The 15,406-nt window shown below is 47.6% G+C and overlaps 1 protein-coding gene across 1 annotated transcript in view; it reads left to right on the plus strand.

Annotated features, from left to right (window-relative positions):
- Nucleotides 1–8,525: 8,525 nt before the first annotated feature.
- The window catches only part of NHSL2 (NHS like 2), a 123,440-nt gene continuing 116,559 nt past the window's right edge, over nucleotides 8,526–15,406 (plus strand). The window contains exon 1 of the mRNA XM_053273443.1: nucleotides 8,526–8,664. Coding sequence (XP_053129418.1) covers nucleotides 8,622–8,664 — 43 coding nt within the window. The 5' untranslated portion in view covers nucleotides 8,526–8,621. The remainder of the gene's footprint in view (nucleotides 8,665–15,406) is intronic.

Below are 15,406 nucleotides of genomic sequence, written 5' to 3' on the forward strand. Positions count from 1 at the left end.
CTCTCCAGGGTTTTTCCCAGCCTACCTGGAGATGCTGCCAGGGATTGAACTTGAGACCTTCTGCCTGCAAAACAGCTACGGCCTGATCGCTTACGATGACACATGAATGAGTCCAAACATTGGTCTGCTTTAGTTGAGGCAGACTGCATAATGCATACCACACTTCCAGAAGAAGGCCCCCACTGCCTTCAAAATATTATTTGGCCAAGAAACTGTACTTCTCTCCTGCACAGCGGCTACCAAAATGAACTGCTAACTAAGAGTGATTTAACCCTCTGCTCTTCAGTTCCTAGCATTGGACTTTGAAGCGTTTTTGGGAGCTGAGCTCAGCCCGCCCTGTTGGAAAAAAGCTGTTTACTGTTGCAGCCAAACTGTGACTCTGGCTGCCCTCTGACCTTACAGCTGAGGCTGCATCAAGGGGGGGAGATTGAGGGGTTGAGTTTCCCAAGCATAGTTTGCAGATAGATGTGCAGCCTCCCTGCAGATGTTTCCTGATGAAAGATATCTTGAGTGTCAGACCAATTATCAGGCTGCGCTAATGGTGAAAACATAAGATGCTCTCAAGATTATTATTTTTTTAAGTCTACTGGTCTTAAATTCTGAAATAAGCATTTCCCATGAGGTCTGCATCAATCTAGTAGTGCAGTTCAGCAAAGGTTTATCTTGGTTCCTGTGCTGAGTAACTGGGTATTCTTGGAAAAAACTGTGTTTTTTGATCTAGCATCTCAGGTTCTGTGAGCCTGTTGAAGCTCCAGGTGCCAAATCTTGCTGGAGCAATGCAAAACACTACGTAACACAGGTTAGGTCCTTGGAAAGCAGCTTAGCTTGCAAAGGAATTTATGTGTCCAGCAAAGTTCTGCTATAATTTAGCAAGCCCAGCTCTTGAGTTTTTATCCTATGATTTAGCAAGCTCAGCTCTTGGGCTTGCAGGACCTGAGATGCTAGATCAAGCCAGAGTGCTTTGCAGGGGAGGAGAATTGGTCTTGTGGTAGCGAGCATGAATTGACCTCTTTGCTAAGCAAGGTCTGTCCTGGCTTGCATTTGAATGGGAGACTACATGTGGGCACTGCAAGAAATTCCCCTTAGGTGATGGGGACACTCTGGGAAGAGCAAGAAGGTCTCAGGTTCTCCAGATAGAGCTGAGAGAGACTTCTGTCTACAGCCTTGGAGAAGCCACTGCCAGTTTGAGCTAGATGGACCAAGGGTCTGACTTGGTAGAAAACAGCTCCCTATGTTCCTGGGTGTGAGGATGGTGAGATTCATGTTCCTTTCTTAGGGAAGATTAAATTGCCTTTGGGATAAATGCCTGCACAGAATAATCTCTGAACAGGGCAAAAGCAGGGATAGGCAACCTTTGGCACTCCAGTTGTTGCCATTGAAAACTCAGTATAAGGCAGCTTCCTGTGTTCCTAAAATTGTCTTCTCCTGTATTGCTGAGGTCATCATTGGAGGCTGTATTCTAAAGCATCCTGGCATCTACCTTTTATCTTTTAGGCAGTAGGCAGTAGAGGTCCAAGAGCTGTTGGTGCTGAAAGCAAAGCACCAAATGCCTCACCTCCCGGCCCCACACACTCACAAACGTGTCCCCTGCCCCCTTTACCTGGCCGAATGGCTGAGGCTTAACCACAGCAGGGCCCAAAGGCAGCTATGGCTCACAGGGCATGGCTTTCCAGCTGCACCCCAGGGGTTAGGTCTGTATGATAACCCTCTTCAAATATCTGAAGTGCTGTCCTGTTGCAAGAAGGGCAGACTTGTTCCCTGTTGCTCCTGAGGACAGGACTAGAACCAGTGAGTTGAAACTAGGAGGAAGCAGGTTTTAGCAAGGATGTCCTAAGAGCCATGGGTCAAATCGTAGGAGGCTGCCTTATTGGAGTCAGCCTATTGTATTGTATTGTATTGTATTGTATTGTATTGTATTGTATTGTATTGTATTGTATTGTATTGCATACACTGATTGGTAGCAGTTCTCCAAGGTTTCAGACAGGCGTCTCCCCCAGCCCTACCTGGAGATACTGCCAGGGAGTGAACCTGGGATGTTCTGCATGCAAGCGGAGGCTCTTCCATTGAGCTAGCCCACCCCCCCCGGGGAAGATCTTACACTGCTGACATGTAGTCACTCTCCACATGCAAACCAAGGCAGAATGGTGGATGCCAATGTTTTAAAGTCAAGATGCCACCAAATTCCACCATAGAAGAAACTGGGCTGGAAATCTGTGATTCTGCTCAGGGTGGAACTGTGCCAGAACAGACTGGGGAGTGGGGACTTACTCCAATTCTGCTGGAACTAGAGTTCCATCGACACATAGGAAGCTGCTCTGTACGGAGTCAGGCCACAGGTCCATCTAGCTCAGTATTTTCTATGCTGACTGGCAGCAGCTTTCCAAGGTTTCAGACAGGAGTCTTTCCCAACCCTACCTGGAGACGTTACCGGGGCTTGAACCTTCGGGATGCAAATCAGATGTCCTACCACGGAGATATGGCCCCATCCCCTAAGGGGAATGTCTTATACTGTGAAATTGTAGTCACCCTCCAAATGCAAACCAAGGCAGAACCTGCTTAGCAAAGGAGACAATTCATGCTCACTGTCACAAGACTAGCTTTCTTCTGCAAAACACCTACCATTATAGCAGCACAAGGTCCAGGATACAGAAAGCTACCTTATACCAAGCCAGACCATTGGTCCATCTAGATCGGGATTGTCTACACTGACTGGCAGCTGCTCCCCAAGTTATCAGTCAGGAGTCTTTCCCAGTCCTGCCTGGAGATGCTGCCAGGGAATGAACTGGGACCTCCTGCATGCAAAACAGATGCTCCACCACTGAGCTACGGCCCCATTCCTGTCTGCCTCATTCAGTGGTGGGTTCTCCTTTGCTGGAGTTCTTCAAACAGAGACAGATTGATCATCAGTCAGGGATGCTGTAACCGTTTTTTGCACTGAGCTGGGGTGTAGGCGAGAAGACCTCTAAGGTCCCCTGCAACCGTAACATGTTATAATTCAATTGTGCCCAAGATCCCTCGCAGTTCCTGAGACTTCCTGTGCATTCTCTAAGGCAGAGGCTGACGAGGCAGTGAGGGTGTCTGTTCATGGACAGCAGCTGTGCAAACGAAAGTGAGATGGGATGGACAGGTTGAGATCGGGGCAGGGGTGGGGGACAAGAGCCTAGTTTAGAAGCCGCTTCCAAGCGGAGCTGATGGGGCCAGAGGCCTCTTTCGCTTCCCAACAGGCCAGGCTGCACCAAGAGGGAAATCACTTCCAGATTGCAGGCTCGGATCCAGTGGGCAGCCCAGGGTGTGGATTTTGGCATAGAAAAAGTGTGTCTTGGCCCGTAGACAGCAAATGCGCCGCTCTGGCCCACATGTAGGGTTGCTTGCCCCTGCAGGGAAGGGCCTCCTGTGCGTCATGAGCTTTGGGCTGAAGGTTATGCCTGCAGTGTGTGACCCCTTCCTTCTTTCTCGAGGCGGTATGCTCAGAACTGTAGCTCAGTGGTGGAGCTGCAGCTTTGCATGCAGAAGGTCCCAGATTCAATCCCTGGCAGCATCCTCCAGGTGGGGCTGGGAGAGACTCCTGCCTGAAACCTTGGAGGGATGCTGCCAGTCAGTGTGGACAATACTGAGCTCGATGGACCAAGAGTCTGACTCAATATCTGGCAGTTTTGTATGTATCTATGAACTTTCACAGGGGATGGGGCCATAGCTCAGTGATAGAATGTCTGATTTGCATGCAGAAGACCCCAGGTTCAATTTCCAGCATCTCTAAGTCGGCCTGGAAAAGACTCCTCCTTGAAACCACGGAGAGCCACTGCTCTCATGTAGACAGTGCAGACAGTAGTGAGCTAGATGGACCAAGGGTCTGACTTAGTACAAGGCCACTTCTTCTGTTCCTAAAGTCTGGCTTTTCCCTCCTCTGCTGTGACACACTCCGCTCCTTTGCATTCCTCTTTGTACGCTGCATAACTCGGTACGCCCGGCACATTCAGGTTTCCAGCCCTCATGCTTACCGGGGAGGTGGAAATACTTTTGCAGTTTGAAATGTGTGGAGTTGCTGCACCCTAAGCGATACTGAATGAACTTTTATCAAGATTCTACAATGCAAGATTCTGCCTCTGGAGAGATTGGGGGAATGAGCTCTGGAGGGGCTTTCCTGAAATCTGAATATATTTTCTGAGATCTGACTGTTGCTCTTTGAGGGTCACTTCTGAAAATTACAAAGCTACAGAAATGGGATCGGGGGGGGGGGCCAAGGTTGCCTCCCCGCTGGGTTGTAGGATGGCTGAAACGAAAGGAAAGGTGGTGCTGTTGAGTCAGTGTCGAATCCTGGTGCCCACAGAGCCCTGTGGTTGTCTTTGGTAGAAGACAGGAGGGGTTTCCCATTGCCATCTCCCGCGCAGTATGAGATGATGCCTTTCAGCATCTTCCTATATCACTGCTGCCCGATAGAGGTGTTTCCCATAGTCTGGGGAACACACCAGCGGGGATTCGAACCAGCAACCTCCTGCTCTCTAGGCAGTTTGCTTCCCTGCTGCGCCATTAGGTGGCCTAGGAGTGTTAAAGGAGTGTTGAAACAAACAAAAAGTGTTTATCCTTTACACTCCCCTTTAACACTCCTGTGTGACTTACTAATTGCAGGGGGGAATAGCCACAGCAAAATATTGGGGATCCCCAAAACTCCCACCATTAAGGAGTGGCTAAATAAGATTTAGTCCATAACCAAAATTAACTTTGCTGAAATGGGGAAACTTAGAGGAGGACAGCAAACAGAAACGGTTAGAAACCGTTGGTGACCTCTTGCTGAATGTCGGAAGTCTTCATATTGATTCAAACACATGTTCTGTAAGATAGTGTCTGTCTTCTTTCTTTTGTCCTTGTCATGAACAGTGATAAACACACGGGTTTGTGCATTGTTGTTCTACTAAGGTTTCGTAAATAAAAGACCACTGAACTGAGGCTATAAAATTGTGCACAGCTCATAAAAAGAGGATTGCAAATAGGCTGTTTCTACTTGAAGCACAAATATTTTGATCTGTGGTGTGATTTCCCCCTCCGTACCAGACTACCAGGCAGGTAGAAGGGAAAGACTCCTGCCAGAAACCTTGGAGAGCTGCTGCCAGTCAGAGTAGACAAAACTGAGCTAGGTGGACCAAGAATCTGACTCTGTATAAGGCAGCTTCCTATGGAATCTACAGGTGAAACTCGGAAAATTAGAATATCGTGCAAAAGTCCATTAATTTCAGTAATGCAAATTAAAAGGTGATTTGTTATAATTGTGATGATCATGGCGTACAGCTCATGAAAACCCCAAATGATCATCACAATTATAACAAATTAAGGCTTGACTTATCTCGCTTTGCATGTAATGCGTCTGTCTCATATATCAGTTTCACCTTTTAATTTGCATTACTGAAATTAATGGACTTTTGTACAATATTCTAATTTTCCGAGTTTCACCTGTATAATCCCAAAGGGTGATTCTTATGAGGCCATAACTCAGTGCTTGAGCAGCTGCTTGGTATGCAGAAGGTCCCAAGTTCAATCCCTGGCAGCATCTCCAGGTAGGGCTGGGAGAGATTCCTGCCTGAAACCTTGGAGAGCCGCTGGCAGTCAAAGTGGACAGTACTGAGCGAAGTGGTTTCCAATGCTCTGACTCAGGATAAGGTAGCTTGCTACATTCCTTTGTGGCTTGGCTTGGCACCTCCCCCCCTCCCGCCAACTTCCTTGGCTCCCTCTTTCCCCACATTCTTTTCTTCTTCCTGACCGGAGTGGGTGGCTGAAAAGTAAGGTATAACTGCACAAGGAGCTCCTTCATCAGCTATCCTCCATGGGTATCCAGATGACCTTTTCCCATGGGGTTGGGCAAAGGCTGCAATCCTATATGCACATACTTCGGAGTAAGCCCCGTTGAATTCACTGAGAGCTGATCTTGTGGTGGCAAGCATGAAATGCCCCCTTTGCTAAGCAGGATCCATCCTGGTTTGCATTTGAATGGGAGACTCCATGTGAGCACTGTAAGATTAAATGGGGCTTACTCCCAAGTACGTGCATATAGGATTGCAGCATCTGCCCATCCCTGAGGGGATGGGGCTGCTCTGGGAAGTTCATCTGCATGCTTCCATGCAGAAGGTTCCAGGTTCCCTCCTTGGCATCTCCAAGACAGGACTGAGAAAAACTCTGACCTGCAATCTTGGAGAAGCCTCTGCCAGTCTGGGTAGACAATACTGAACTAGATGGACCATTGGTGTGAAGGCAGTTTCCTATGTTCCTATGAATTCAGTGAGACTGGCTCAATCCAAGTTGCCCCCTTGCTCCTCTCTCCGGATGCCTATGCCACCGTCATGAAACTTGGGTATCTCATCAGTACCTGCTTTTGCCAGGGATGGATGCCATGAAACACAGGTAAACCTGCCAAGCTGGTGCACTCATCTGAGTCCCCTGGTGGGTGAGGTCTGTGTGACATGACTGAAATCCTTCTTTATCCCATCTGTTCCGCAATTTTAGTGCTACTTCAGTTAGAAGTAGGCAGCCTTTGGCATTCCAGCTGCAACAACTCCCATCATCCTCATCAACAATGTGTTGTGGCTGGGGATGATGGAAGTTGTAGTTTAGCAACAACTGGAGTGCCAAAGGTTGCCTATCCCTGCTTTTGCCCTGTTCAGAGATTATTCTGTGCAGGCATTCAGGTGTCTGTGCACATGTACATTATTTTGTGTGAATGACTGTACGTGCATTCGTTTAAAAAGTGAACTTGGGCCCCCTCAAAAAAGTGAACAGGCCCCCTCAAATGCAGGGTGCAGATAGGAAGTGTACAGCATTCAACACGTGTTGAATATAACCTGTGAATAACTGAACACACATGCAGATCTGTATTTGTGGACATTGTACACAGATTGTACGCACGTTGAACAGAACATCTGAATAGAGCTCCAATGTAGGGCTTAAAAACCAAAATCTTTTTGGTGGTAATCTTGAAAAGCAAAAGTGGGGAAAAGGAAGAAACCCCAGTTTTTGTGAAAATGAATTCCAAACGTTCTTCTTTCATTTGAGAATCCATTCATCTGAGAATCTTGCCTGATGTATTTGAAGCTAAAATATCCATTCTACAGAACATATCCATATATATTCTTTTTGCTTTATTGCTACTACAGTAATTCCCCTGTATGTTTTAATCCTGAAGAAGTGCCAGCAGATTAGAATTATACAGGTGTACTCACAAGTTCCCCTGTTGCTGATTGGAAAAGTAAGAAAAATCCACTTTCCCTTCACTTTTTAAAATATTCTGATAATATGAAAGGAAGGTGGTTGGGGAAGGGATTCAACTCGGCTGCCAAAGAAAAAAGAAAGAGCTATGAAACAGAAAAGTTTGCATCATTTGATGCAGAAATAGTCTGTGCCAAGAGCTGAGGGCCCTGCCAGAAATCCCTTCTGCAAATCCCTTCTAATGGGTGGTCTCTCTCTTTACATTCCTATCTTGCATGTAGTGGACTTGTGCCATCCATGGTGCATGTCAAGGGTTTACACAAGGGCCCTTGGTTTGGGACAGGCTACAGATGCAGTATAACCAGGCAGGGTCTATTTGGGAGCCTCGTAGCCTCCCAGTGTCCTGGGCTGGGAGCCAATCCCAACTGTGTAGGACTCATGGCAAAAAGTTCCCTTGAACTGAGCGGAAACAGGAACTGGGATGTCCGCTGGGAAGCGAACATCTGTTTTGCACATGCATATTCATCCCTTGATGAGTGCAAATGTTAAGTGACGACCTGCACATGTGAATGGGCCATCAAAAATCCAACACCGTTGGTAGGAATTTCATTTCACCTCCCTCCCCTTCCCCCACCGCTAACTGTGCAAAAAGACACTTTTCAAATCAGCGATTCTCTTATATTTAGGAGGGAGAGAGAGCATTTATCCCTATTCAACCCCAGCACAATATCATTAGGGATTCTCACAGTCCCTAATGAAATGTTTGTCTTCTAGATATTTCAATCCACACTGTGCTCTAAGAGCTTCTGCTAGAATCAAGCCTCTGTTTGATGCCCTCCAAGATGGGCTCCCAGCCCCATGTCCTCCCTGAAGGCAAAGCCCAGGCATGGAAAGGAGAAGGGCTCAATTCAGGCCCATCACAGCAGGATCCAGTGAGACTTGCTCTCTTTCTAGGCCTTCCCACCCCACTCCTCCACCCCCGCACGGTTCCTGGCAACGTTTCCCCAAAGTACCAAGTACAGTGCGCCCCTTGGCAGGGCACCAGGCAGCCGGCGAGGGCTGCACACACACACACACACACACAGGGCACAAAGTGTGGCTTCAGTGTGGGGCGTGGAAGCTGCCGGGAACGTTCCCCTGAATTCTGCCTCGCTGAATGAGCTGAGTGTACTTCCCTGGAGAGTTGGCCCCCGCCACCACCCCTTTGTGCAGGGGAGTTTGTGCACTGCACGCCTGGTATGCAGAGGTCCCTCCCTCTGGGGGGTCTCATCGCACAGACCGGAACAGCGATCTTTGCTGAAGATACACCCCGTAGGGAGCTGGGACGAGGCTGAAGCAGGGTCCCAATGGAATGGACACTGGCCCATGGCAGCCAGGGGTGGCAGCTGCCTCCTAGGCGGATCTAGCAGGGGAAGAAGTTTTCCGCGGGGATGCTGGCAGGCAAGGAGCATCTTGGCAGCCTTTGTGGTGACGGTACAGTGTGTGTGTGTGTGTGTGTGTGTGTGTGTGTGTGTGTGTGTGTGTATGCGCACACATGTGTATTGCCACTTTTTCTTCTGACAGGGTGCCTGTGCCTTTTAATCACTACACAAGAGGCAGTAATTCAACAGGGGAAGCCTTGCAGGTCATTGTGCCCCTGGAAAGCTGCCCCTGCTGGATTTTGGCCTCTTGTGCAGCTGTTAAAGGCACAGGAGTGGCGGCAAGCCTCTACATGGGAGTCTGTGTTATGTATGTGTCTATGTCCTCTTACTGATCATTGGATCTCCCTTGTTAAGGGTGTGTGGCTTTTATTTCTTTTATTTAGGTGTTTGAGTTGTCATCTTATACTGAGAAAGGCAGAGCATAAATGGATTCAAGTCAGCAAAAGTTAGAATGAACGACTAAATAATATGGAAATATTTGTTCCAAGTGAGGGTGAGCGAAGTCCCGGTCCCTCCCGCTGCTGGCCATAAGCCTCTGCTGCCACCTACTGGATGCCTTGGACATGGCATTGCCTGGGATGCCTGGCCTCACATTGTAATCGCATTCCCCCCGCTTCTGTCTGAAACCAACATGCAAACCAACTGGTGACGTGAGCTCTGAATGCTTCTGCCTTCTCTGAAGCATTCAGCTTCTCTGAATGCTTTCACGTTACGTGAGCTCTGAATGCTTCTGCCACCATAAATTTGTTAGTCTGTCAGGGGCCACAAGACCCTCTTTTGTGCTTACCCTAACAGGCTAACTGTTAGATCCACCCCTCTGGAATGTGTCACCGCAGTCAATGGCATATAGCCCCATGCCCCAAAGCCTCACAAAAGCACTGCCTAGCACAAACAAGTCTTTATTCTCAGTATTCATTAATCAAAGCTATGTTTGGGTTTCTGCATTGTATTGGTCCAATCCAAATGTTAACTTTCTCCTCAGTTGTCTGAACTGGAATATGGGAGGCTGGGGAGAAAATTCAGCCAACCCATTATTGTAAGCGTGCACTTGAAAGGAGGAGGGTTCTCGGCTGCTCTTGAGGCTGGGACCGGAGCCAGTGCGTGGAAATGACAAGGAAGCAGATTGAGGCTAGGCGTGAGGAAGAACTCGGTCAGTCAGGCAATCTTTATGACGATCATTGACCAGGAAATAAGTAAAAGCATTTAAATACATACAGAGAGCAATAATAATAAACTAAGCTAACAAGATAATACAATTTTAAATGGCCAGCTAACTATAATAGCAATGTACAGTATCAAGATCACAGGTGACAATCTATCTATTGATTGTTTGTCACTTCGAATCGAATCCTACTAGCAACATAACAGAACCTGGCAACCTTATATAACCTAGCTTCATTTTGATCTGCTAAAAGGAAATTTAGGTAGGCACTATCAGCGAGTCCTGGATATGAAATGAGTTCTGGAGAAATAAACTTAAGCCTAATGTCTCTGTAAAGTTGACAGTACAGAATATGTAGTTTCAACCTCCCCTGTACCACAAGGGCAAACACGTTCTTCAAAAGGAATATAATGATATCTTCCTTCTAAGATTGCCCTACGCATGGCATTACAGCGAGCTGGAGTCAGGGCTCAAGGTTTAGGGACAGTAAGCTGGGACAGGTGATTTGCAGGGGAATATCTGTTGGAGAAGAACTTCCAGTGCATCGGCCTTTTGCACCCACGGTCCTAATGACCACTAGGGGCATTGGGAGTAGAGGCAGTGAGTCAGGATCTCCCTATCTGTCCCTACTCTATGACCCCTGAACGGACTCTGCAGCACTTCCTGTGCTTAGTCACAATCCTTCCTTTCCTCCTAGAGAACAGATGGAAACATCTCTCTCTCTCTCTCTCTCTCTCTCTCTCTCTCTCTCTCTCTCTCTCTCTCTCTCTCTCTCTCTCTCCTTACCTATCCACTACGTAGTCCTTTAGATTAGAGATAGGTCTTTCCTCTCTAAGTGTATTTAACCAATAAATGTTTAGTGTTTTGTCATACAAGGATCTCCATGTCTTTTCTCTAAATAGCGGCAATATCCAAACCATCCTCTGCTTCCTACTCTGTAACTGGAGTGTGTGCTCATTCCTTAGTGCTCTGCTGTTTTACCTGTTGTGGGTAAAAATCAACAACCTCTAACAATATCTCATGTTCTGACTTCCCAGCAAAACATCAGTTGGAATAGCGCCCTGATCAATCTGTCGCTCCATATCAAAGATTCTTTCTCTTCGCTTGACTCTGGCAGTATCTTATCTTAAGGTTGTAATAACTGCAAGGGGGGGGGGAACCATAATAGCATAGTCTCTCCTCCACTCTTTTCTCCCATCTTGACTGATATGAATCTTGTAATACTAATAGGGTTAAACCAATAGGGTTAAATATCCGAGCCAATATCCAAAGATAGAAATCCAAGCCCTAGCCCCCAGTTTAATCATCTCTGCTTCGAGCCGAAGAACTGCTCTAGGTGCAAAGCTGGGTACCTGAAATTTTTTTTTTAGAAAATTAGATTGAACTGCCTCTATTAAAACTAGCATACATACCCAGCTGTACTCCTTACAATAATTGTGCACGGACCTTGGCATCAAACAGTTTAATACCATTATCTTTGTTTTACTACAATTGATTTCTAAAGAATTCATCTTACAGGAGGCATCTAGCAAGTGCAAGGCTCTTCTTCAGCCTACTTGAGTTCGTGAGAGAATAACAGAGCCATCTGTGTACAGAAGGGCTGAAAGGTGCTTGTTCACTAATTTGGGAGGATGATGCTCTAATTTATTCACATGGGGAGCAAGGGAGTTAATATAAAGATTAAATAGCAATGGGGTCAATATAAAGCCTTGCCTAACTCCCTAACCGTAAGAGCTGTTTGGCAGTGGAACAGCCTGCTTCATGAAGTAGTGAGCTGACAGTTTTATAACAGAGGCTGGCCATCAGTCAGGGATGGTGTAGCCGTTTCCTGGACTGAGCATGCCGGAGATGAACTGGAAGCCCTCCAAGGTGCCTTCCCATCCTAACATTCTGATTCTATGAATGTGTTATCCTAATGCACACCTCTTCATTAAAGCATCACTTGGTGGTAGGGGCTGCATATGTGCTTTGGTCCACATGTGTGGACTGCGATAGCTGTGTGTTGTGAGTGCAAACGTGGAGGCGCTGGATTGTGTCAGGGTGAAGAACCATAATATATTGCAGTGGCTTGTCTCTTTTTGCTCTGGTAATGGCCATGCCCTAGTAGACGAGAGAGAGACCTAAACATCGACTGGATCTAAATCTAGCTCTGTCTGTGTCCTTCAAGGGCACCCCTTATTAATCATGGGGACAGCTGGCACAATTTCGTAGGGTGCATTGGTGAAGCTTCAGATCATGTTAGGCTCTTCTTTCTCCTTGGGGAAAGGAGAGTGCTTCTGTGTATGCTCAGAAGCACTCAACCCTAGGTGCCAGTATTTCTGCAGACACCCCTTTCTGATAAATAATACCCACTCTTTGGAGACTTCAGTGAACACAGCATAAGCCACCACTACTAAGGCCTTGGGAAGTATGTTATTGTATTGCTTGTTAGGGATGTGACTCTACTCACCCTCAAGGTATGGAGGTGCCTGAATCAAGGTGCCAAATTGCCTGGCCCCACACCCCTGGGGGGGCCAGCCCCAGCCCCCTTGCAAGCTTTGGGAGGGCGTGGAGGAGGGAAGGTGGCCAGCAGCCTCTTCTTCTCCCCTCCTGCTCCTTGCAAAGCTTGCGAGGGCCAGATCGGTCCCGAAGAGCAGCTCTGATGGCAGGGGTGGAGGACATCTCACCATCCTGCTGGCATCCGTGGAGACTGTGTCATCGCACCTCATGAAAGGGCCTCCCCTAAGCCTCGCTTCCAAAACGGTTCTCCCCGATGGTGTCTTGAGAAACTGGGTGGGAAGGGATTTGAAGCTGCAATTTGTCCTAAATGCCTGCAGGTGGCGCTGCAAGAGAAGTATCTTGTCTGACTCCAGCATCAAATGGTCTCTCAGCCAGAGGTTCTGCACCACCTTGCCTGTCCCAGCAGAAACTGGAGTTAACACTCTGGGGGGCAGTGGGGTAAGAAGTGCTCCAGAATGACCTTTACCTCCCACTTTTTAAAGGGTGCAAGCACTGCAAATCCTGCAATACCATTCCCACAGGATGTACATAAAAGTACCATATTTACCCAAATAGAAGACTCTGAATTTGACGACCCCCTTAAAATATAGAAGTGAAATGCAGGTTATACCTGTATTTACTCCAAAGGGAGAGGACTCTGAATTTAGGACTCTGACCACCCAATTTCTAACATAGAAGAACTTGGGGGGAAACCTAATCGGATTCAGGTAAATATGGTAGTTGGTCTTCTTTTGATAGATGGTCTCTGCAGGGGACAGATTTTGGGAGGGGTTGTGTGAGAGTTGGAGGAAACCCCCTAACCCCCACCCCTCCAACATGATCGAGGGCTGCTTTTAGACCTGCCATCCTGTTCCTCTTTTGCTATCCTTCTTTCTCGCTTCCCTGCTCAAAAATGTGTGTTCATGGAAAGGTGTTGGGGAGGAGGGAAGTCAGAAACTGGCAGCTAAGTATGGGCCAAGCAATATGACTAAGGGAGGGTGCATTGGGCCTGGTGGTGCCTAGTTGCTAACCTAGTTGCTTAATGCAGGACTTCACAAAGTGGTGTGCCCAGATGATATTGGACTACAACTCCCATCACCCCCACATAGGAACATAGGAAACTGCCATATACTGAGTCAGACCATTGGTCTATATAGCTCAGTATTGTCTTCATAGACTGGCAGTGGCTTCTCCAAGGTTGCAGGCAGGAATCTCTCTCAGCCCTGTCTTGGAGATGCTGCCAGGGAGGGAACTTGAAACCTTCTGCTCTTCTCAGAGCGGCTCCATCCCCTGAGGGGAATATCTTGCAGTGCTCACGCATCAAGTCTCCCATTCAGATGCAACCAGGGTAGATCCTGCTTAGCTATGAGGACAAGTCACGCTTGCTACCACAAGACCAGCTCTCCTCTCCCACGATGGATGTTGGGAGTTATAGTCCAGCATCATCTGGGGGGGGTGCTTAGTTTGAGAGCACCTGGAATATTGAACTAGATGGACTTCTGGTCTGATTCAGTAAATGCTGTTCTTATGTTCTTCCATTCTTTCGAGTGTACTAAACAAGAGCATGGGTGGAGAGGAGTTTTCTGATTCCGGATGAATTTTATTGTCGTGGGGGACGTGAGGATGGGAGTGGGTGGGAGAGAATGCAGTGGGGATGTTTTACCATTGTGGAAGATGACTGGAAATTTGAGGACGAGAGAGGGGATTCATCCATGAATGGTTCTCACCCTCTAGCCCCAAGCAAACGCAAAGCATGAAGGGGTCTGTGGTGCTGGACACAGTGACGTCCACATGGAGAGAAGCAAGGGAGCAGAAGTGGTGTGTGTGTGTGTGTGTGTGTGTGTGTGTGTGTGTGTGTGTGTGTAATGGAAACCTTGACAATGAGAGAGGAGCTAATCTCACTGCCAGAAGAGATGCTGCCTGGGAGAAGTGAACCATGTTGGGGCTGCTTTTGAGGAATGGGGACTACAGTCAAAACCCGTTGACTAAGCAGGACTGCACAGCTTGGACCCTCTGCAGATGTTGAACTCCAGCTTTCATCATCCCTGGCTATTGGCCACGGTGGCAGGGGATGATGGAGGTTGTAACCCAACAGCACCGGAGGGCTGCAGTTGTGAAGTCCTGGACTAAGAGGTGGGTCACCAAGAAGCCAGTCGGACTTCCTCATGTGTAGGGTCAGGGGTGCTGCTAGGTCCTGAAAACATCTGGGGCCTGGATCCACTCAGCCCCCACTTCTGATAATCAAATGCCGTCATTCCTCCACACCCTGCCAAGAATAATTAGGTATGCTTTTTAAAGACTCTTAATATTATAATATAGGATCTATTAAGTTGGAAGCAGCAGAGAGCCAAGGGAGTCTGTGCAGGTTCCTCCATGGCTGCACTTCCTTTCTGGAATAGGTCAGAGAGGAGGGAGGTGCCTGATCACATCTGGAGCTCTGAGCTGAGCACTGGGGGCCCATGCCCTATGGGTTAGAGTTTAGGGTTAGGGGATAAGAGTTAAAAACTTTTTTCACTGTTCAGGTTTACACTGTGTAAAATGCAGATGGTTTTGCATCCCAGAGGGGCTGCCTCTGAATTATAATCCCCAAGTTGGTGGTTATTGCTTTTAAAGCCCTAAACAGGTACCGTAGGGTCCACCTGCTCCAAGCTGAATCGACCTACCTGACTAGATCAGTGACTGACAGGGCTCTGTTCCGCATGCAGACATCTACTGAGGTTGAGCATGTAGGACAAGGCCTTCTTGGTGCTTGCCCCCAGGATGTAGAACTTGCTCCTGGCTAAGTGAAGACTGCCCTTTATATCCAGGCGAATGAGTGCCCCCCCCTCCCCAGCTCTCTTTTTAGGACATAGCTGTGTTTGTTTTATTCTCAGGTTGTTCTTATTTAACGTTTATTATTGTTTTTATCTTGTTAACTTGTTCTCTTGTTGTGATTGCTTTATCTCGGGTGGGTTTCTGCAGCTGTGAATTCTTGCATGTATGCTCTGGAAAATTTGTATAGTTTAGGACAGAGCCCCTGACCCCACCTTGGAGGGGAGGGTTCATTTATGGTTGGTTGCCTAGGCAGAGAAGCTGAAAGTGGATTTCATAATGAAAAATAAAGCAGAATGATTTTTGGCCCTCTTCTCTGATCCGAACATGGTAAGGTGAAGTG

The sequence above is a fragment of the Hemicordylus capensis genome, chromosome 11 (genome assembly GCF_027244095.1).
Source record: "Hemicordylus capensis ecotype Gifberg chromosome 11, rHemCap1.1.pri, whole genome shotgun sequence".
Lineage (NCBI taxonomy): Eukaryota > Metazoa > Chordata > Lepidosauria > Squamata > Cordylidae > Hemicordylus > Hemicordylus capensis.